The sequence below is a fragment of the Colossoma macropomum genome, unplaced genomic scaffold (assembly GCF_904425465.1).
Source record: "Colossoma macropomum unplaced genomic scaffold, Colossoma_macropomum, whole genome shotgun sequence".
Lineage (NCBI taxonomy): Eukaryota > Metazoa > Chordata > Actinopteri > Characiformes > Serrasalmidae > Colossoma > Colossoma macropomum.
This window is the reverse complement of record NW_023496046.1, coordinates 288,676-310,715: the sequence shown is the minus strand read 5'-3', so window position 1 is coordinate 310,715 and position 22,040 is coordinate 288,676. Positions and strand designations below refer to the sequence as shown.

At 39.9% G+C, this 22,040-nt stretch overlaps 3 protein-coding genes across 3 annotated transcripts; all 3 read right to left on the bottom strand.

Annotated features, from left to right (window-relative positions):
- Positions 1-12,573: 12,573 nt before the first annotated feature.
- LOC118804435 (putative gustatory receptor clone PTE01) lies at positions 12,574-13,630 on the bottom strand. The gene has a single exon (XM_036564944.1). The coding sequence runs from the start codon at positions 13,549-13,551 to the stop codon at positions 12,574-12,576; it is 978 nt and encodes a 325-aa protein (XP_036420837.1). The 5' UTR covers positions 13,552-13,630.
- Positions 13,631-16,427: 2,797 nt separating this feature from the next.
- Positions 16,428-17,408, bottom strand: LOC118804434 (putative gustatory receptor clone PTE01). Its single transcript, XM_036564943.1, has one exon. It carries the CDS (start codon positions 17,406-17,408, stop codon positions 16,428-16,430), a length of 981 nt encoding a protein of 326 aa, XP_036420836.1.
- Positions 17,409-20,090: 2,682 nt separating this feature from the next.
- On the bottom strand, positions 20,091-21,667 carry LOC118804433 (olfactory receptor 52J3-like). The gene has a single exon (XM_036564942.1). The coding sequence runs from the start codon at positions 21,066-21,068 to the stop codon at positions 20,091-20,093; it is 978 nt and encodes a 325-aa protein (XP_036420835.1). The 5' UTR covers positions 21,069-21,667.
- Positions 21,668-22,040: the final 373 nt, after the last annotated feature.

Here is a 22,040-nt window from a genome sequence, read left to right as displayed (position 1 = left end):
TACAGAAGCAGGATGGGCATTTCAGTCAAATATGACTTTTGATTTTTTCTCAACATTATTTAAATAATATTTAATGAATACCAGCCCCTGATTAACCGCCCATTTTTATTTACTTTTCATTATCAAAGTTTTCATTTATTTGTGTTTTTTTATTTAATGGTTTTACTATGCATTATTACACTCAACTCAATGAAATTAATTCAGTTGCACCAACTTGAAATTTGCCTTTCACTTATTTGTATTCAAAGTCTAGTTAAATTATTTATTTTATTTTATTTTTTTTTACTGCAGTTGTCTTTTCATCCTACTCTGTTTGTTTTTCTGTTTTGTAGGTGAAACCTTCTTAGGGAAAAAGAAACTAAGGTTCTGTCGAATTTCTTTTGTTTTTAGTCCATATATTAGAGGATTAAGTATTGGAGGAAATATCAAGGCAGAAGCACCTAAGGCCCTTCGTACGTTTTGGGGTGCTGACTCAAATCTGTGAGCTATAAAGGTAAAGAGTGTGTTGAACTCCAAGCATAAGAAAACAATTAGGTGTGTACCACAGGTCTGAATTGCTTTACTTATGGCATCAGGCGTCTTTTAACAACAACAGTGATTAAGATTTGGATGTATGTGAAAACCACTATCAGCAGAGACAGACCTGCAAAAAAAGCTATTGTAAACAGTCCATAGTAGTTATTTAACTTTGTATCTCCACATACCAGCTTCATCAAAGATGGATTATTGCAGAAAACGTCCACTATTTGTGTGCTACACATCTCTTTGCGGTAGTTCAGTGCAAGTAGTGAACCAATCAAAGTAAAATTTAAGATCCACTTTATAATAATTATTTTCAGCAAGTTATTTGGAGACATCAAGGTGTTAGATACATTGCCATTTGTTGTCCATTGAAATATGTCATAAGCCATAGCACTCAGAGTGAGAAATGTTCCAGCTCCACACAGATGAATCAGTAAAGCTTGCACAAAACAAGCAGAGTAAGTGATGGATCTATTCTGTGACAGTATGCTAGACACCAGCTGAGGGAAAAGGGCTGAGGAACCCATCATATCATTGAGTGGCAAGTTAAACAACAGAATATACATAGGCTTGATGTGTCATTGGACATTCATGTGTCATTGGACGTTCAAACGTTCAGACGTGATTGCGCATGTGCAAGACTGACGCCATTTTTGACTGAACAGGTCGCACGTATCGCACGTTTGGGTTTGCTCGTTTACTGTTATCTTTTGCTCTTTAATCTTGCTATTAACCCTTCTGGTTACCTGCTTTAACTAAATACCTATTCTGTGTCTTATTGTGTTACCCTTACAACGTTGTTGTTTTGTTTTCAGTTCTAACTAACCCTTATTTCGCTGACAAAATCGCGGCCGCCACTGAACGCGAGCTCTGGACGCTGAACAGGGAGCTGCTGCAGTTGGATCAGCAGATCAGGGCTCTCCTAAAGCGCCAGACAGAGCTCCATGAGCGGAAAACCCATTTGGAAGCAACCCAGGACGCGTCCTACACGGTTGTTTCAAGACCAAGCCCGGTGTCGACTTCTACTCCACCGGATGGAACACTACTACCACGTTTAACACCAGGATTGCCCGCCTTCACGCCCGCGCCGGAGCAGGGCTGGGAACGCCAGCATGGCCGGGGAAAGAGAAGGTTTTCACCAATTCCTTCCCTGCCGAGCTTCATCTCCAGTAACTGGTTCGAAGCCCTCAGCTCGTCGCCTGTTTCAGTGCCTTGGAGAGAGAGTCAGGAGAGTGTTATTATAATTGGAGATTCAATAGTGAGACATCTTAAAGTAACTTGCGCTGGAAGTGATTTGGCTGTCTATTGTTTTCCAGGTGCCCGGGTCTTGGATATTTCCAAGCGGTTTCCCGCGGCTCTGAACAAACATGGTGACGTCGGCACCGTTGTAATTCACGCAGGGGTGAATGACATCTCATCCCGTCAGAGCGAAGTCCTCAAGGAGCATTTCAGATTACTTCTAGACAACGTTAAGAAGAGAACCAAAGGCAAGGTCGCCATCTCGGGACCGCTGCCCACCTATCGGAGAGGAAGTGAGGTGTTCAGCAGGCTCTACACGCTGCACTGCTGGCTCCAAGGCTGGTGTAAGAACAACGGCGTCGGCTACGTGAGCAACTGGAGTGTTTTCTGGGAGCGACCGGTGTTACACTGAATTCTGTGACCGTCGAATTCTGTGACCGTTGAGTGCGCTATTTTGCAGTTTCTGTTCACATGCACGATTGTTTCACGCAGACTGCGTAAGCTACGCCGACGCGCGTTCGTTTCTCGTTCTGCTGCTTTCAGCTAGTCTAACGATGAGAAATGCGTGTATTTACTTTTCATGTTGCTTGGTAATCACTTATATATTCCTGGCTCTAATGTCTCATTACAAATTTTCTACATCTATAAACGTCATATGAGAAAAGATACACAATATCTGCGCGTGACAGTAGCAAGCTTTTTTGCCTGAAGAAGGTAAAACGCCAGGTACAGTAAAACATTTTTATAATTAACACACACACACACACACACACAATAAAAGCATTGAGGAACTGTCAGAATGATCTACACAAAACAGTGAAAGATATTTTTTGAGAGACTTACCACCTCTTCTCATTTTTAGTCAAAGAAAGCCTTCATGACTGGAGTGGACAGATTGGCCTTGGCACAGGGGTCACCAAATCTGACAGCTGCTGTCAGAATTTGTGACCGCACCACATCTCCACAAAAACTACTTAAAGTCCAACTAAATCCTTTCAGATGATGTATCACCCCTTCACCTTTTCAGACCAAAAAAGCCTTCATGACTGGAATGGACAGATTGGCTTCGGCACAGGGGTCACCAAATCTGACAGCCGCTGTCAGAATATGTGACCGCACCACATCTCCACAAAAACTAGTTAAAGTCCAACCAAATCTTTTCAGGTGATGTATCATCCCTTCACCTTTTTTTAAATAGTATTAATTGCTAGAATGTATAAACAAACCCTGATAATTATAAACCAGCCCAACAAACTGTGACCAAAATGTAATCCTGAAACTTGAGCAGTATCTTCTTTATTTAACAAACAAGAATAATAAACTTAAAGTAATTTACAAAAGTAAATAAAAATATAAACTGCATTCGTCTTGTTTTATCTTTTTTAAACACTGTTCAGGGAATGACCTCTTTGCAACACAGTAAAGGGTGCTTTGAAATAAACATATTCTCACGCCTTATACATCACAGTTTATTTACATGCAAGACAACTGTAGGGCTTCTTTCTGTTAGGCTTTCCCACATGTTATGTGGTACCACCGTGCACAGTTGTCACATTGGATCTGTAATCAAAATTGTTGGAGAGGAGGTGACAGCAGGTCGAACAGAGGTGATAGTGGCTGGTGGAGAAGAGGTGACAGTGGCTGGGGGAGTGGAGGTGACAGTAGGGGAAAAGGAAGTGACAGTGACTGGGGACTGTAGGGGAGGGGAGATACTGCAGACTTCAAGATGCCCTTTCAACTTTTTGGGTATCCTTGGGGTCTGTTCATGGTACAGTTTTAGATGATCAATGTTGACCTTCGGAATGGATTTTCCATTGGAGTCAACAGGGTCAATGTTCTTCCCATCTATTTTGGTGACTGTAAAAGGGCCGAGGAATTCTGGATCCAGCTTTCCTCCTTTGCGTTGCTGGCTGCGGATATTCCTTCTCAAGACTACATCTCCCACCTGAAGGTTTTGCTGAGGTATTTTGGACTGCAGCCTTCTCCTTGTTCTCTCCTGAACTCCCTCCACGTTCTCCTGAACAATGTTCATAATCTTGTCATGCCTCTCAATATCAATGGCCACCTCTTCCTCTGCAAGTACATCCTCAAAGGAACCATCAACCTGTAACAATATATGGCAATGAGCAAATAAAATATTAAGTGCACAATGATGTACACAATGTCAGTAGACAGCTGACATATTATTTACCGTTTTTTAGAGTTTGTTTCAGATTTGTATTAGTTTTATTATTATTCTTTGGTTGATAATGTAAGCAACACAGTGTAACAGGGCAGCAGTTTTATTGAGGGTTAAATTGATGTAAAATATTGATCTTGATCATCTAAGGAAAAATTATTTTTCACTGAAAGTGTTTTTAGGTTGGATAAAAGCAATTAATTTGTTTGGTACCACACAGTGTGTTTTTTTAGGTTGAGATGACAAACATTTTTTATTAGTGAATGAAAAAACTCATGACACCAGAAAAAAACACAGCAAAACAGAATAGGTATAGGTATATTTTCATTGTATAAGAAAAAAAAAATCAAGAACACATACTACTATAAATGCTTAATCTAACTGATCTGCTTTATCTGGCCACAAGTTCTTATTCACATCACACCTAATGTCCTATGTTGCTTATACACGGATGAACAAGCACTTGCTTATTATGTGCTGGGACTGTATTGGACCATCCATTGTGAACAAAAACTGCAGAAGTGACCCCTTTTTCAACAGAATTCAGCACAGATGTGAATTTCAGCTTTGTAAGTGGCCTACACATGATCAGCAATTTACCTCTATAATGATTATGATTTTCTGGGGGTTTGTTGTGTATTATTGTGAATGTGATTGAGCAAATTGATATGCAGTTTATTTTATTTTTGTATTCTGGAGTTCTGGAGTGTAACAGTTTTGTAACAGAGTGTGCAAGCATCTGAAAATTGATCTCTTGAAATTTACATTTTTATTAAAGGCTGAGTCTAAGTCAGAAGAGAATTAAAGAATTAGGAAATTTGTGGTCTCTGATGCATGCTGCATTTAAACATCAAAAGACTGTTAATGGTTATTCCCAGAGTATAGTGTATAGTGTAGTTAGTAACAAGTAATTTAACTACAAATAATAATAAAAAAAAATCAATGAAAAGACAAAACAAATTCTTAGAAATCAATATTTTACATCAATTAAAAACTCAAAAACACTTCATATCAGCTTCTGCCCTGTTCCACTTTTACTGTGTTGTTTACATGATCAGCCAAAGAATAATAAACTTATTTCACTCCAAAACAAATCTACAGAGCAGATAAGTCTTTACTACTTCATAGTGCATGTACTTTAATGCCAGAAGTTATTGTTTATTAGATTAGTGTGTTCTGATCGCTGAGTATGAAGTATTCCTGTTGGAAGAACACTAGCCTTAATGTTTTCATAGAATTAATTTGAGATATTTCTGCAGCATTTTTTCAATAGAGTTTCTGTAGAGTATTTAAAAATGAACTCCCACAAGACTCCAGCAGCACTGCTGTGTCTGATCCACTCGCACCAGTGCAACACACAGTAACACGTCACCACCACGCCAGTGTCACTGCAGTGCTTAGAATGACTTACCACCCAAATTACACCTACTCTGTGGGAGTCCTGTGGGAGTGCTGACCATTAAAGAACAGGGTGAAAGGGGGGGTAAAAAAGTATGCAGAGAAACAGATGGACTACAGTCTGTAATTGTAGAACTACAAAGTGCACCTATATAATAAGCGGAGCTGATAAAATAGACAACTCCACTCCACTCCAGTCATGAATGCTTTTTTGGTCTGAAAAGGTGAAGGGATGATACATCATCTGAAAGGATTTGGTTAGATATTAACTAGCTTTTGTGGAGATGTGGTGCGGTCACAAATTCTGACAGCAGCTGTCAGAATTGGTGACCCCTATGCCAAGGCCAATCTGTCCACTCCAGTCATGAAGGTTTTCTTTGACTAAAAATGAGAATAGGTGGTAAGTCTCTCAAAAAAATCTTTCACTGTTTTGTGTAGATCATTCTGACTGTTCCTCAATGCTTTTATTGTGTGTGTGTGTGTGTGTGTGTGTGTGTGTGTGTGTGTGTGTGTGTTCATTAAAAAAATGTTTTATTGTACCTGGCGTTTTACCTTCTTCAGGCAAAAAAAGCTTGCTACCGTCACGCGCAGATATTGTGTATCTTTCCTCATATGACGTTTATAGATGTAAAACATTTTTCTAATGAGATATTAGAGCCAGGAATATATAAGTGATTACCAAGCAACATGAAAACTAAATACACGCATTTCTCATCGTTAGACTAGCTGAAAGCAGCAGAACGAGAAACGAACGCGCGTCGGCGTAGCTTACGCAGTCTGCGTAAAACGCTCGTGCATGTGAACAGAAACTGCAAAATAGCGCACTCAACGGTCACAGAATTCGGTGTAACACCGGCATTCTACCGCAGGGACGGACTACACCCGAGCCGCCGCGGGTCTGTTATCTTATCCGGGAATATCGAGAAAGTACTACACCAGGCCTGACTGGACTTAAATGTAGTAGACAACGGACAGGTAAGTAGAATCATCAGGAGACAGGTAAGTGCCTTTAATGAGATAGACAATGTCCCCTTAACTGCTACCTTTCCTCTCTGTTTCTGTTGTCTCAACACAAAAGCTAGTTGTGTAGGGAGATTTTGCTCCAAAAACGTCATTAGAGTCATCAAACCCCGTGTAATTAAAAAATCAAAGAAAAACGTGCGCGGCGTGATTTGAAGTCATTTACCTTTACGAACTGATAACATTCATTAAGTAAGATTTGAACCACGATAGGGCTGTCCCTGTGATTCTGACCATGTTTTCTAACCTTTCTAGGAGAATATTGTGGTCTATCGTATCAAAAGCTGCGCTGAGGTCAAGTAGCACCAACAGGGATATGTAGCCTTGATCAGAGGCAAAAAGAAGATCATTTGTTATCTTAACTAGAGCTGTCTCAGTGCTGTGATGTGGCCTGAATCCAGATTGGAATTTTTCATATATGTGGTTCTTATGTAGATATGAACTAAGTTGTTGGGCTACAGCTTTTTCTAAGATCTTAGATATAAATGGTAGGTTAGAAATAGGCCTGTAATTAGACAATACACTAGCATCAAGGTTTGGTTTCTTGATCAGAGGTTTAATAACTGTGGGTAAGCTTTGGGTACATGGCCCAGGCTAAGGGACGAGTTTACTAATGGTTAAAAGAGGATTAATGATAACTGGTAGCACTTCTTTGAGTAATTTTGAGGGAATTGCATCAAGTGTGCAGGTTGTGCAATTTGCAGAGGAGATAATCTTCTCTAGTTCTAACTGTGGGAGTGGGTAGAAAGTTTCAAGCCTTTCTTCTGCAACTATGTTATGTTTTATATCAGCCACGTCAGATGACAGCCAAGGTGGATTTAATACTGTGGGTTGAATTTGTTGTCTAATATTTTCGATTTTATTCTTTAAAAAGTCCATAAAAACTTCACTGGTGAGAGTCGCCAGAATTTGTGGTTCAGTGCCTGCCTGATTTTTTGTAATTCTAGAGATCACACTAAACAGTACTCTAGGATTATATTTATTATTCTCAATCAGCGAGGCCAGATATGCTGAGCGAGCTTTAGTGAGAGCATTTTTGTACTCTATAAGGCTTTCCTTCCAGGCCAAGTGGAACACTTCCAGCTTGGTTGATCGCCATTTCCGCTCTAGTTTCCATACTGTTTGTTTTAAGGTACAGGTTTTATCATCGTACCATGGGGCGAGCTTTTTCTGTCTTATCCTTTTGAATTTAAGTGGCGCCACATTTTCTAAAGTAGATCGAAAGGTATTTTCTAAACAGTCGGTTAATACATCTAGCTCCATTGGCTCTGATGGAGTGGAGACTAGGCTTGTTAGTTCTGGGAGGTTTTCTACGAATTGTAGGGCGGTAAATGGTTTTATTGCGTGCTTTGTAGAATAGCGAGGGGACGTACATGTATTATGGCTAAGACGCAGCTCATAAGAGATTAGGTAATGGTCGGAGATTACTGAGGTTTGCGGTAGGATATTAAGCCTGTCTGTGTTAAGTCCGAGTGTCAGAACTAAGTCTAAAGTGTGACTACAGTAGTGTGTAGGCCTTGTTACATTTTGGGTAATACCAACAGAGTCTAGGATTGAAGTAAATGCCTTTTTTAGTGGGTCATCTGCCTTCTCAAAATGGACATTAAAATCTCCTACAATCATTACTTTATCGTTGCACATAGCTAGGTTTGCAGCAAAATCACTAAATTCTTTTAGAAATTCTGAGTAGGGTCCTGGTGGTCTGTAAATGTTAAATAATGAAAATGCCTTCTTTTTTGTGGCCGGATTTATAATGTTGATGGAAAGAACCTCAAAAGAAGTGAAGGTGTCACATTGTTTCTGACTGATATTTAGGGTATTCTGGTAGATTACACATAATCCACCTCCTTTGCCTGACAATCTTGGGCTGTGTACATAATTATAGCCTATAGGGGTGGCTTCATTTAGTGCTGAATATTCATCCTGTCTAACCCATGTTTCGGTGAGACAGAAAACGTCAAATTTATGATCACTTATAATGTCATTTACGATGACTGCTTTTGAGTTTAGTGATCTTATATTGAGTAACCCAAATTTTAGAATTGAGGTGTTGCTGCTATCATCCGAATACAATTTAATATTGATTAGGTTGTTGAAACGGGCTGATTGAGTTATTCTACATTTAGATTTAATTCGGGGCAGAGACACAGTCTCAATATAGTGGAACCTAGGTGACGCAACTGGTCTGATATTTGTGATTATAGAATAAGCTTTTTTATCAGTACTTGCCTTATTTACAGTATAAGTGCTAGTAATCGTCTTATTTTCAGTGCTAACACTAGCATTATAAGCTGTAGCGTTTCTATTTTTGGCGCTACTTACGTGGCCTTCGCTGTGTAGTCAGCGGATGGCCCTCTCGATGTTCCTAGAAAGGACAACAGATCCGACATGACTGGGGTGGAGGCCGTCCCTCCGGTAGAGCGCTGGCTGTTCCCAAAACGAGGCCCAGTTGTCCACGTAGCCCAAGCCGTTGAAGGCGCACCAGCCGCGGAGCCAGGACTGCAGCGCGAAGAGCCTGCTGAACCGCTCGGATCCCCTCCTGTAGGTGGGAAGCGGTCCGGAGATGACGATCCTGGCGTCCGTCTTCTTCCTGGCGGTGTCTAGCAGCGTCTGGTAGTGCTCCTTCAGGACCTCACTACGTCGATCGAGGATGTCGTTGGTCCCAACGTGGATCACCATGGTCCCGAAGGCGTTTCGTCTGCTGAGAGCCGAGGGGAGGCGCCTGGCTGTGTCTAAGACACGAGCACCAGGAAGACAAGAAACAGTGGCATGGGTGTTTCTAACCTTTACTTTAACGTGGCGGACAATAGAACTACCAATAACGTAAACAGAGTCCTGTGTAGAAGGCCGAGGCGCTGGGGCGGGCGGCGAGGTCCGGGGCACTGGGGCGGGTGGCGAGGTCCGGGGCACTGGGGCGGGCAGCGAGGAGGCCCGGAACGTAGGTGAGGGCGTAGGCGGTGTACTGAGGGCGGCGAAACGGTTGCCGGAGGTGAAGATCGGCTGGGGCGGTGGTGAGGATCTGCAGGGCCCTCTGCGGCGCTGGCGTTCCCAGGGACCATGCGGGGCTGGCGTGAGAATCGTGTCTCCCAGCATGTGGAAAGACGAGGCTGGCGCCACCACCGAGGGGGAAACTTCCCGGGTGGCTTCGAGCATCGACTTCCGCCGAAGGAGCTCGTCCTGCTTCTTCAGGAGGGCGGTGATCTGCCAATCCAGCTGGGCCAACTCTGAGCTCAGGGTCTGGAGGGCTCGTTCCTGGGCGGACGCCATGGTGGATGGGCTGAGGGAATAACTGTGAGAGATAGAGAAAGAGAGGGGGAGAAGAAAAAATAAGAGGGAGAGGCGTGAGGGGGTTAGCGGCCTGCTAACTGCAGAATTTTCAACTAATTTTCAAGTAAAGTTTGGACGCTGCTCGATCTGAAGTTCTAAGGTGTGCTGTTCTCTGTCGCTCGCAGTGACGTGCTCTCTGTCGCTCGGAGCCCTGGACTTTCACTGTAGCTTTTGGTCTCTCTGTTCCTGTTATTAGGAAACATAGTATACATTTTCATAGTATAAATTTTCATAGCTATGCTGACGACACCCAGTTATACATTACTATTCCTTCTGAAGATCAAGACTCTGTAGACAGACTAACCAGCTGTGTGCCTTTTCTATCTCAGAGCGACGCAGAGAAAATTGTTCATGCATTTGTTACAAGCAGACTTGACTACTGTAATGCTCTTTTTACTGGACTTCCTAAGAAAACTACACATCCCTTACAACTTGTACAAAATGCAGCAGCATCCTACCAAAAACAAAAAAAAGAGATCACATCACTCCCGTTTTGAAAGAACTGCACTGGCTGCCTGTATCATTCAGGATAGATTTCAAGGTTCTGCTACTAGTCTTTAAAGCTCAAAACAAGCTTAAAGCACCACTTACATCACAGAGTGTCTGTCTGTTTATGTTCTGGCACGCAATCTAAGATCTGCAGATAGTGGCCTTCTACAGATTCCCTCTGTAAAATACGGAAAACATGGAGAGACTCTTTCAGTTATTATGCTTCTAAACTGTGGAACTCAATTCCACCTTTTATTAGACAGTCAAGCTCAGTGCTCACTTTTAAGAAGCACCTAAAAACGTATCTTTTTAAATTAGCATTTAACTAAAACTGAATGTCTCGTGGTGTTTATCTTGTAATTTAATCTTCTTCATTTTCTTCTGATTCTAATTAAGTACTAATGATCTCTTCTATAACTATGTTTTATCACCTGTCTGTAAAGCACTTTGAGCTGCCACTGGCATGAAAAGTGCTATATAAATAAAATTATTATTATTATTATCATTATTATTATTATTATTATGGAGTTTCTGATTTAAAGCAATTGTTAGCAATACAGCTAAAAATGGCACAATAGGTGAGAGTTCCAAACATGAATGCTGGGAAAACATTGGAGGGAGACAATTCCAGTGATTCTAAAGTCAAAGATGTTGTATATATGGAAAAATTTAAATCCATTATGTGTTTTGTTTCATTTCTTTTTCTTGCACAGAAAAAGCCTGCATGTCAAAATCTCTGATCGTATTAAGTTGCTAAAAATTGGAGAAAACTGGCCACAAGTTTAACTGTGTAGGTGAGGAAACTTGCAGATGTCCATCACTTCACACATGACAATGTGCAGCAATTTCACCTTACATGGCATTTTTATACACCCAGTATTAGAGGGATGTCCTTTCCAAATCCCATCTGATCACCTCTCAGGACCATGGCTCTGTACTGCAATACCACTCTGAGGCTGGTAATTTCCTTATCATAAACATGTTTAGTTAAAGGACAGAAGCTTTAATTGTCTGAAGCAGTTTCCCTTTTCTATACTCAAGGGAACTTGTGGCTTGAGAGACACCAGCAGTGTACCTTGTTCATGATGTATAGTTACATGTTTTCAAAGCAAATATATGAGACATGCAGGACAGTGCACAGATGTTTTTGTGGGAAAAGGACACATATGGTCTCAGGAAAAGAAATGCACCCTATCTCAACGTATTTGTGAGCCAGTGGTACCTTACAGAAGCAGCATGGGCATTTCAGGCGAAAATGACTTTCGATTTTTCTCGACATTATTTAAATAATATTTAATGAATACCAGCCCCTGATTAACCGCCCATTTTTATTTACTTTTCATTATCAAAGTTTTCATTTATTTGTGTTTTTTTATTTAATGGTTTTACTATGCATTATATCTTTAAACTCCATGAAATTTATTGAGTTGTACCAACTTGAAATTTGCTTTCACTTATTTGTATTCAAAGCTTAGTTAAATTACCAATAATTACAATATAGCTTACAAAAAGTACAAACCTAAAATCTCTTGATTACTTTTCTCGGATCTGTATTTTGATAATGAAAGATTAAATACCCCAAAGTGAACTGTCAGACTGGTCTTACAAACTTACATTCTGTGTTATTTTAAACAATGTTTAGCTATACAGAATGTATGAGATTATACAAGGGAAAAGATAAAGACAATAAAAGAAAAAAAAAAAAACACAACAGCTTTAGCTTTAGACAAACCTACAAACTAGGACTACATTGCCATTCAATTAAAATCTGTATTAGTGTCCATCATCAACAAAAGATTAGGAAGCCCCAGTGTTACCATAGCTGCACTAACTGATATAGAGTCTAAGTATTAAAGTATTATTGACTTTGGAGAGATGCATCATAGTTATGCATCATTAGGACTGATGATTTGTTGTTGAGTTGACTCAATATAAGTTTGTATGCAAACACGGAAGTCCTTAACTTATTTTCTATTAGTTGATAGGTTGAGAAAGTAAAAACAAAACAACGCCACTAAGCATTTCTACTGCATTGTCCTTTTTCCCCATTAGGTCTGTTACCAAATAACACTGTACACCATAAAACAAAAAACAACACAAAAATTCACATTTTTAAAGGCTGCATTGTGTTAGCACAGGTTAACTGTGAGAAGTGGTCATGAATGAAACCAAATGAATTTGGCTTTAAACATTGTAATACACATAAGCTACATTGCCACAAAAATAAGCATGATTTCTTATTTGCATTGGTTCCAGATCTCTGTTCACCACTAAAGATGGAAGAGTGTATCACAAAACTATTTATCTAAATGTTGACATTAAATGTCACTTGTATATGGAGTGCCTATAAAATAAAGCAACTTGCAGTTGGTAAAATAACTTTTTTTTTGTTTTTTTAACTACAGTTGTCTTTTCATCCTACTCTGTTTGTTTTTCTGTTTTGTAGGTGAAACCTTCTTAGGGAAAAAGAAAATAAGATTCTGTCGAACTTCTTTTGTTTTCAGGCCATATATTAGAGGATTAAGTATTGGAGGAAATACCAAGGCAGAAGCACCTAAGGCCCTTCGTAAGTTTTGGGGTGCTGACTCAAATCTGTGAGCTATAAAGGTAAAGAGTGTGTTGAACTCAAAGCATAAGAAAACAATTAGGTGTGTACCACAGGTCTGAATTGCTTTACTTTTGGCGTCAGACTGTCTTTTAACAACAACAGTGATTAAGATTTGGATGTATGTGAAAACCACTATCAGCAGGGACAGGCCTGGAAAAAAAGCTAATATAAACAGTCCATAGTAGTTATTTAACTTCGTATCTCCACATACCAGCTTCATCACAGATGGATTATTGCAGAAAATGTCCACTATTTGTGTGCTACAAATCTCTTTGCGGTAGTTCATTGCAAGTAGTAAACCAATCATAGTAAAATTTAAGATCCACATTATAATAATTATTTTAAGCAAGTTATTTGGGGACATCAAGGTGTTATATTTCAATGGACAACAAATGGCAACGTATCTGTCATAAGCCATAGCACTGAGAGTGAGAAATGTTCCAGCTCCATAAAGATGAATCAGTAAAGCTTGCACAAAACAAGCAGAGTAAGTGATGGATCTATTCTGTGACAGCATGCTAGATACCAGCTGAGGGAAAAAGGCTGAGGCACCCATCATATCACTAAGTGGCAAGTTAAACAATAGAATATACATAGGCTTATGGAGTTTCTGATTTAAAGCAATTGTTAGCAATACAGTCATATTGAAAACCAAAATGGCACAATAGGTGAGAGTTCCAAACATGAATGCTGGGAAAACATTGGAGGAAGATAATTCCAGTGATTCTAAAGTCAAAGATGATGTATATATGGAAAAATTTGAATCCATTATGTGTTTTGTTTCATTTCTTTTTCTTGCACAGAAAAAGCCTGTATGTCAAAATCTCTGATCGTATTAAGTTGCTAAAAATTCAGAATCTTGGAGAAAACTGGCCACAAGTTTAACTGTGTAGGTGAGGAAACTTGCAGATGTCCATCACTTCACACATGACAATGTGCAGCAATTTCACCTTACATGGCTTTTTTATACACCCAGTATTAGAGGGATGTCCTTTCCAAATCCCATCTGATCACCTCTCAGTACCATGTCTCTGTACCCCAAAGAAGGTGAATGTGAGCTCCGAGCACCCTCGGAGCAGGGAGGGGAGGGGAGAGAAGGTGAGCTCCGAATGCCCTCGGAGCAGGAAGTGGAGGGGCAAAAAGGTGCTCCAGTCCTCCAGGGAGCTGGGCATGGAGGCTTGTGGGGTTGTGAGAGGGGGGCTCCTGCCCCCACACACACCGAGGGTTGCCGCTCCGCCAGCAGGCTCCTGACTATCTGATGGGTCTTCACCTGCTGCTCCTCAAGCTGCTTCCAGAGCTTTTCAGCATCCTGGACAGCCTGCAGCTCCTGCCAGCCAGCCAGGTGCAGGGTCTTGATGGCCTCCTCTTCTGCCACAGAGACTCCCTCGGTATGTTGGTGTGACCCGTAAAAAAAAAAAAAATGCAAATATAACAGCACATTGACTAATTGTGAAAATACTCCCACATCTTAATGGATATTTAAAGGATGGGTGTTGGTATGCAATGAGAAATTAGTGTGGTAATAGGAAATGTCAGTGTTAATTCTCATTGATGTTCGATACAGTATTTATGTCTGTGGTAGCCAGCTAGAAGGGAGGATTTGGGGTTAAAGTCTGTTGACCTTTATCAAAGCACCTGTGGGTACCTGTAAAAAATCTGACCTGCTGTCTTTGGATATTGGCTCATATACTGGATTGAAAAGACTATCGATGATCGATTGCTCATGCCTGTGTCAGCCAAGAGGGGGCGCTCTCGCTGTGCCTCTCTTCATTCGCTATAAAGACAGAGAAGAGAAAGCACAACTGAGAGTTTGTCCTTTAATTATCTTCCCTTTTACAGGTAAAAAACACACAAAGCATAAACATTTCTTTCTAAGAACAAGTTGAATCCAGTACATAGCCATACTTAATGTATGTTCTGTGATGGAAAAGCGTTTTGTACATAGTTAAATATGTTCGTTGTTGTGAGCGGTGAAATGGCTAAGCGCTTATCCTCCCATGGTTAGCAAAAGACCACGAGGCACACTGCGTGCTGCGTTTGATTAAGATAGTGTGTGCGAATGCCGAATACGGTTGGTTAAAAAGTAGTAACCTACATACTTCTGAATGTCAGATTGCAATGGTTGAAACATAGTAATTTACACATTATTGTAGTTGTATTGTGGTTTATAAGAGGTGAATGTGAATGGTTTAGAGGAAAAAATAATTGGCATGTTAATCCAATCTTTCCTGTGACGAGCTTGCCTGTTTTTGTTGTTTTTGTTTTCATTGATTTCATGACGAAAAGAGAAAAAGTATGAATGGAAAACACTGAATTTAGCACATGTAAGTATAAGCTAGATGTACATCTTGTACTTGTACAATATGTATTTGAAATTGATTCACTATAAAGACAGAGAAGAGAAAGCACAACTGAGAGTTTGTCCTTTAATTATCTTCCCTTTTACAGGGTTACTACATTGGCGTCCTCCTCCCGGTTTCGGCACCAGTGTAGCACGGCATGTGCTACCCCGGGCTCGAGGAGGACGCTGGAGGCAGGGTTCACCTGGGTCGAACGTGAGGTGTAGTGAAGCGCCCCTCCACACTTGCGGCTCTCTCCCCGTCGTCCTCGCTGGTGTTCGTCGCCGTTCGATGTTCTGGCCCCGCCTTCCTGCCGGCTCTCGCGGCCGTCATTGTCGGGGCCCGGGTGGGCGGCGCATGCCACAATAGCTTACAAAAAGTACAAACCTAAAATCTCTTGATTACTTTGCTCAGATCTGTATTTTCACAATGAAAGATTAAATACCTCAAAGTGAACTGTCAGACAGGTCTTACAAACTGTGCGGTTATTTTAAACAATGTTTAGCTATACAGAATGTATGAGATTACACAAGGGAAAAGATAAAGACAATAAAAGAAAAAAAAACAACAGCTTTAGCTTTAGCCACACCTACTAAATAGGACTACATTGCCATTCAATTAAAATCTGTATTAGTGTCCATCATCACCAAAAGATTAGGGAGCCTCAGTGTTACCATAGCTGCACTAACTGCTATAGAGTCTAAATATTAAGTATTATTGACTTTGAAAAGGTGCATCATAATTATGCATCATTAGGACTGGTGATTTGTTGTTGAGTTGACTCAATATAAGTTTGTATGCAAACACGGAAGTCCTTAACTTATTTTCTATTAGTTGATTTTTGATTGCTTGAGAAAGTAAAAACTAAACAACACCACTAAGCTTTTCTACTGCATTGTTCTTTTTCCCCATTAGGTCTGTTACCAAATAACACTGTACAAAAAAAAAAAAAAAAAAACAAAAAAAAACAATATCACAATGTTAAATACACATAAAATTCACATTTTTAAAGGCTGCATTGTGTTAGCACAGGTTAACTGTGAGAAGTGGTCATGAATGAAACCAAATGAATTTGGCTTTAAACATTGTAATTTAAAATACATTGCAACAAGAATAGGCGTTATTTCTTATTTACATTGCTTCTAGATTACTGGTCACCACAAAAGATGGCACAGCTCATCACAAACTATTTATCTAAATGTTGACGTAAAATGTCACTTTTTTATGGAGTGACTATAAAAAGCAACTTGCAGTTGGTAAAATAACTAATTTGTTTTTTTTTTGTTGTTGTTGTTGTTGTTTCTTTTTACTGCAGTTGTCTTTTCATCCCACTCTTTTTATTATTCTGTTTTGTTGGGGAAAACTTCTTATGATGAAACAAAATAAAATTCTGCCGAATTTCTTTTGTTTTCAGTCCATATATAAGAGGATTAAGTATTGGAGGAAATATTATGGCAGAAGCACCTAAGGCCCGTCGTAAGTTTGGGGATACTGTCTCAAATCTGTGAGCTATAAAAGCAAAGAATGAGGTGAAGTGAAAGCATATGAAAACAATTAGGTGTGTACCACAGGTCTGAATTGCTTTACTTTTGGCATCAGACTGTCTTTTAACAACAACAGTGATTAAGATTTGGATGTATGTGAAAACCACTATCACCAGAAGCAGACCTTCAAAAAAAGCTGTTACAAACAGTCCATAGTAGTTATTTAACTTTGTGTCCTCACATACCAGCTTCATCAAAGATGGATTATTGCAGAAAATGTCCACTATTTGTGTCCTACAAATCTCTTTGCGGTAGTTCAGTGCAAGTAGTGAACCAATCAAAGTAAAATTTAAGATCCACATTATAATAATTATTTTCAGCAAGTTGTTTGGGGACATCAATGTGTTATATTTCAGTGGACAACAAATGGCAATGTATCTGTCATAAGCCATAGCACTGAGAGTGAGAAATGCTCCAGCTCCACACAGATGAATCAGTAAAGCTTGCACAAAACAAGCAGAGTAAGTGATGGATCTATTCTGTGACAGCATGCTAGATACCAGATGAGGGAAAAAGGCTGAGGCACCCATCATATCACTGAGTGGCAAGTTAAACAACAGTATGTACATAGGCTTATGAAGTTTCCGATTCAGAGCAATTGTTAGTAACACAGTCATATTAAAAAACAAAATAGTGCAGTAAGTGACAGCTCCAAATATGAATGCTGGAAAAATATTAGATGGAGGTATGTCCAATGATTCCAAAGTCAAAGATGTTGTATAGATGGAAAAATTTGAATCCATTATATTTATGTTTTGTATATATAAAATGGCGTGCAGGAAAAGAATACGTTTTGCCAAAAAGATTAGTTCCCATACAGTTTCATGTTTTAGTTTATCTTTAAGTTAGTGAGAAGATCACGTACCCTGAAAAAACACTCATGCTAAAATTTCATCACATTAAGTAGCTAAAAGTGGAGAACCTGTGAGAGGTTTAACAGTGTATTAAAGGGATCTGTCGCATGTCCATCTGTTCAGCAGAGTAAATATGCAGCAATTTAGCCTTGCATGGCATTTTTATATGCTTGGCACTAAACACAAGTCCTTCCTAAATCCCAACTGATCACTCTTTCAGTTCCTTGACTCTGGGGGCAGGAGCCAGTTTGAGGCTGCTAAATTCCATCCCATAAATTTTTGTTGTTGAAAGACAGAATCAGCAGAAGCAGTTTCTCTAAAGCAGTTTCTCTTTCCACTACGCGCAACAGAACTCATGGCTTGTGAGACACTAGCTGTAGTGCAGCTTGATCAAGATGTATAATTATAGGATCGATCTCTAAAAAGATGTATAAGACATTTTCCAATATTGTTTTTGTCCCTGCTTCTGATCTGCCCAATACAAAATTCAGTAGTTTCATTTTTGTATGTAATACATCTGCACAGTACACGCTTCCAGTACACTTAAGTTAAAAACAAAAAACCAAACCAAGTTAAAACCAATCCAATTTAGACAAACAATTACTTTCAGCAACATTTTTCAGTTTTTGACATAATTTGAAAATACCTGTGGCCGTTTATATTGTGTGTAAATTTCATGATGAATAGACCAAAAGAATTAAATATGTTTGTTGTTGTGAGCGGTGAAATGGCTAAGCGCATAAACCTCCCATGGTTAGCAAAAGACCACGAGGCACACTGCGTGCTGCGTTTGATTAAGATAGTGTGTGCGAATGCCGAATACGGTTGGTTAAAAAGTAGTAACCTACATACTTCTGATTGTCAGATTGCAAAGGTTGAAACATAGTAATTTAATGGAGTTATGGCATAACTGAAGTTTGAGGAAAGACCACGCCTTAACTCCTCCTTCCCAATTTCAGCTTCCTATAAATACCACTCCTTCACTCCTCCCACTCGTGACGAAATTTCGCACCCCTCCTCCTCCCCTTCTCCTCCACTTTGTCCACGCCTGCACTCAATCTTGGCAGGGGGATCGGCCCTCTCGCGATCCACAGAGGCCGTACTGAACTCCAGCCCAAATTTTCCTCAGAGTTCCCCTCCTATCATTATCTAACTTACCAAGGCGTGGTCTGCATTCGCAAACACATTATTGTAGTTGTATTGTGGTTTATAAGAGTTGAATGTGAATGGTTTAGAGGAAAAAATAACAATTGACATGTTAATCCAATCTTTCCTGTGACGAGCTTGCCTGTTTTTGTTATGTTTTTTTTTCATTGATTTCATGACGAAAAGAGAAAGAAAGTATGAATGGAAAATACTGAATTTGGCACATGTAATGTAAGCATAAGCTAGATGTACATCTTGTACTTGTACAATATGTATTTGAAATTGATTCGCCATAAAGACAGAGAAGAGAAAGTACAACGGAGAGTTTGTCCTTTAATTATCTTCCCTTTTACAGGGTTACTACATTGGCGTCCTCCTCCCAGGTTTCGGCACCAGTGTAGCACGACATGTGCTACCTCGGGCTCGAGGAGGACGCTGGAGGCAGGGTTCAGGGCTGCAGCAGCCATGTTCCTTTAATTACACACCAAATAAATACAAACTCAAACCAAAACCAAAAGATACACTGGCCACTTTTCAGTGGCTTCAGCCAGCTCAGCTTTTCAGTCTTTCTACTCAAGCTTTTCAGCACTTCTACAGTCTTTCATCATTGCTGCTGCTCGTCCCTCTCTCCCGCTCTGTTCCCTCTCAGCTCTTTTAAAAGGCGCTCACCCTGCCAGCCAGATCAGCATTAAGGGCAGTGTGAGCACCTAAGCCGCGAGGGAATGAGAGCTCGCCACTCCGCCTCCTCGTCACCGCCCCCAGCTTGCAACTCGGCCGCCTGGGTCGAACGTGAGGTATAGTGAAGCGGCCTCACTGCGTACCAGGGGGCGGGGCTCGGGCTTTGTGCTCCGCCCCTCCACACTTGCGGCTCTCTCCCCGTCGTCCTCGCTGGTGTTCGCCGCCGTTCGATGTTCAGGCCCCGCCTTCCTGCCGGCTCTCGCGGCCGTCATCGTCGGGGCCCGGGTGGGCAGCGCATGCCACAATAGCTTACAAAAAGTACAAACCTAAAATCTCTTGATTACTTTGCTCAGATCTGTATTTTCACAATGAAAGATTAAATACCTCAAAGTGAACTGTCAGACAGGTCTTACAAACTGTGCGGTTATCACAATGTTAAATACACATAAAATTCACATTTTTAAAGACTGCATTGTATTAGCACAGGTTAACTGTGAGAAGTAGCCATAAATGAGATTTGGCTTTAAACATTGTAATTTAAAATACATTGCAACAAAAATAGGCGTTATTTCTTATTTACATTGCTTCTAGGTTACTGGTCACCACAAAAGATGGCACAGTTTATCACAAACTATTTATTTAAATGTTGATGTAAAATGTCACTTTTATATGGAGTGACTATAAAAAGCAACTTGCAGTTGGTAAAATAACAAATTTGTTTTGTTTTTTTTTTCGTTTAGTTTTGTTTTACTGCAGTTGTCTTTTCATCCCACTATTATTCTGTTTTGCTAGGGAAAATTTCTTAGGGAAAAACAAAATAAAATTCTGCCGAATTTCCTTTGTTTTCAGTCCATATATAAGAGGATTAAGTATTGGAGGAAATATTATGGCAGAAGCACCTAAGGCCCGTCGTAAGTTTGGGGATGCTGTCTCAAATCTATGAGCTATAAAGGCAAAGACTGAGGTGAACTGAAAGCATAAGAAAACAATTAGGTGTGTACCACAGGTCTGAAGTGCTTTACTTTTGGCATCAGACTGTCTTTTAACAACAACAGTGATTAAGATTTGGATGTATGTGAACACCACTATCAGCAGAGACAGACCATCAAAAAAAGCTGTTACAAACAGTCCATAGTAGTTATTTAACTTTGTATCTCCACATACCAGCTTCATCAAAGATGGATTATTGCAGAAAATGTCCACTATTTGTGTGCTACAAATCTCTTTGCGGTAGTTCAGTGCAAGTAGTGAACCAATCAAAGTAAAATCCAAGGTCCACATTATAATAATTATTTTCAGCAAGCTATTTGGAGACATCAAGGTGTTATATTTCAATGGACAACAAATGGCAATGTATCTGTCATAAGCCATAGCACTGAGAGTGAGAAATGCTCCAGCTCCATACAGATGTACCAGTAAAGCTTGCACAAAACAAGCAGAGTAAGTGATGGATCTACTCTGTGACAGAATACTAGACACCAGCTGAGGGAAAAAGGCTGAGGCACCCATCATATCACTGAGTGGCAAGTTAAACAATAGAATATACATAGGCTTATGGAGTTTCTGATTTAAAGCAATTGTTAGCAATACAGTCATATTGAAAACCAAAATGGCACAATAGGTGAGAGTTCCAAACATGAATGCTGGGAAAACATTGGAGGGAGACAATTCCAGTGATTCTAAAGTCAAAAATGTTGTATATATGGAAAAATTAAAATCCATCATGTGTTTTGTTGTGTTTCTTTTTCTTGCACAGAAAAAGCCTTTATGTCAAAATCTCTGATCGTATTAAATTCTAAAAATTCCAAATCTTGGAGAAAACTGGCCACAAATTTAACTGTCTAGGTGAGGAAACTTGCAGATGTCCATCACTTCACACATGACAATGTGCAGCAATTTCACCTTGCATGGCATTTTTATACACCCAGTATTAGAGGGATGTCCTTTCCAAATCCCATCTGATCACCTCTCAGTACCATGGATCTGTACTGCAATACCACTCTGAGGCTGGTAATTTCCTTATCATAAACATTTTTAATTAAAGGACAGAAGCTTTAGTTTGTCTGAAGCAGTTTCCCTTTTCTATACTCAAGGGAACTTGTGGCTTGAGAGACACCAGCAGTGTACCTTGTTCATGATGTATAGTTACATGTTTTCAAAGCAAATATGTGAGACATGCAGGACGGTGCACAGATGTTTTTTTGGGAAAAAGCAGAGGCATGGTCTCAGGAAAAGAAATGCACCCTATCTCAATGTATTTGTGAGCCAGTGGTGCCTTACAGAAGCAGCATGGGCATTTCAGTCAAATATGACTTTCGATTTTTCTGGACATTATTTAAATAATATTTAATGAATACCAGCTCCTGATTAACCGCCCATTTTTATTTTCCGTTCCTTTTATTTATTCTTCATTTTTATTTACCATTTATAAAAACGTTACATTCTGAAACATGTTTTCTTCTTTCTCTTCCATTTCCATATTTTTTTTTTCTTTTTCTTTTTTGTGGTATACATATCACTATGGTAGCAAAACTTTTTTACATAAACTGCATCACTCTGGGCCTAATGTACTAAGCCTTTTGTGGAGGTTTCAGATGCAATTTGGACACATCCCGCCTGTGTGTTATGTACAAAACTTTTGCACGAGCCTAATTGCAGTTTCTGGGCTGTGTGCGTGGAAAAATACAAAATGCTCCT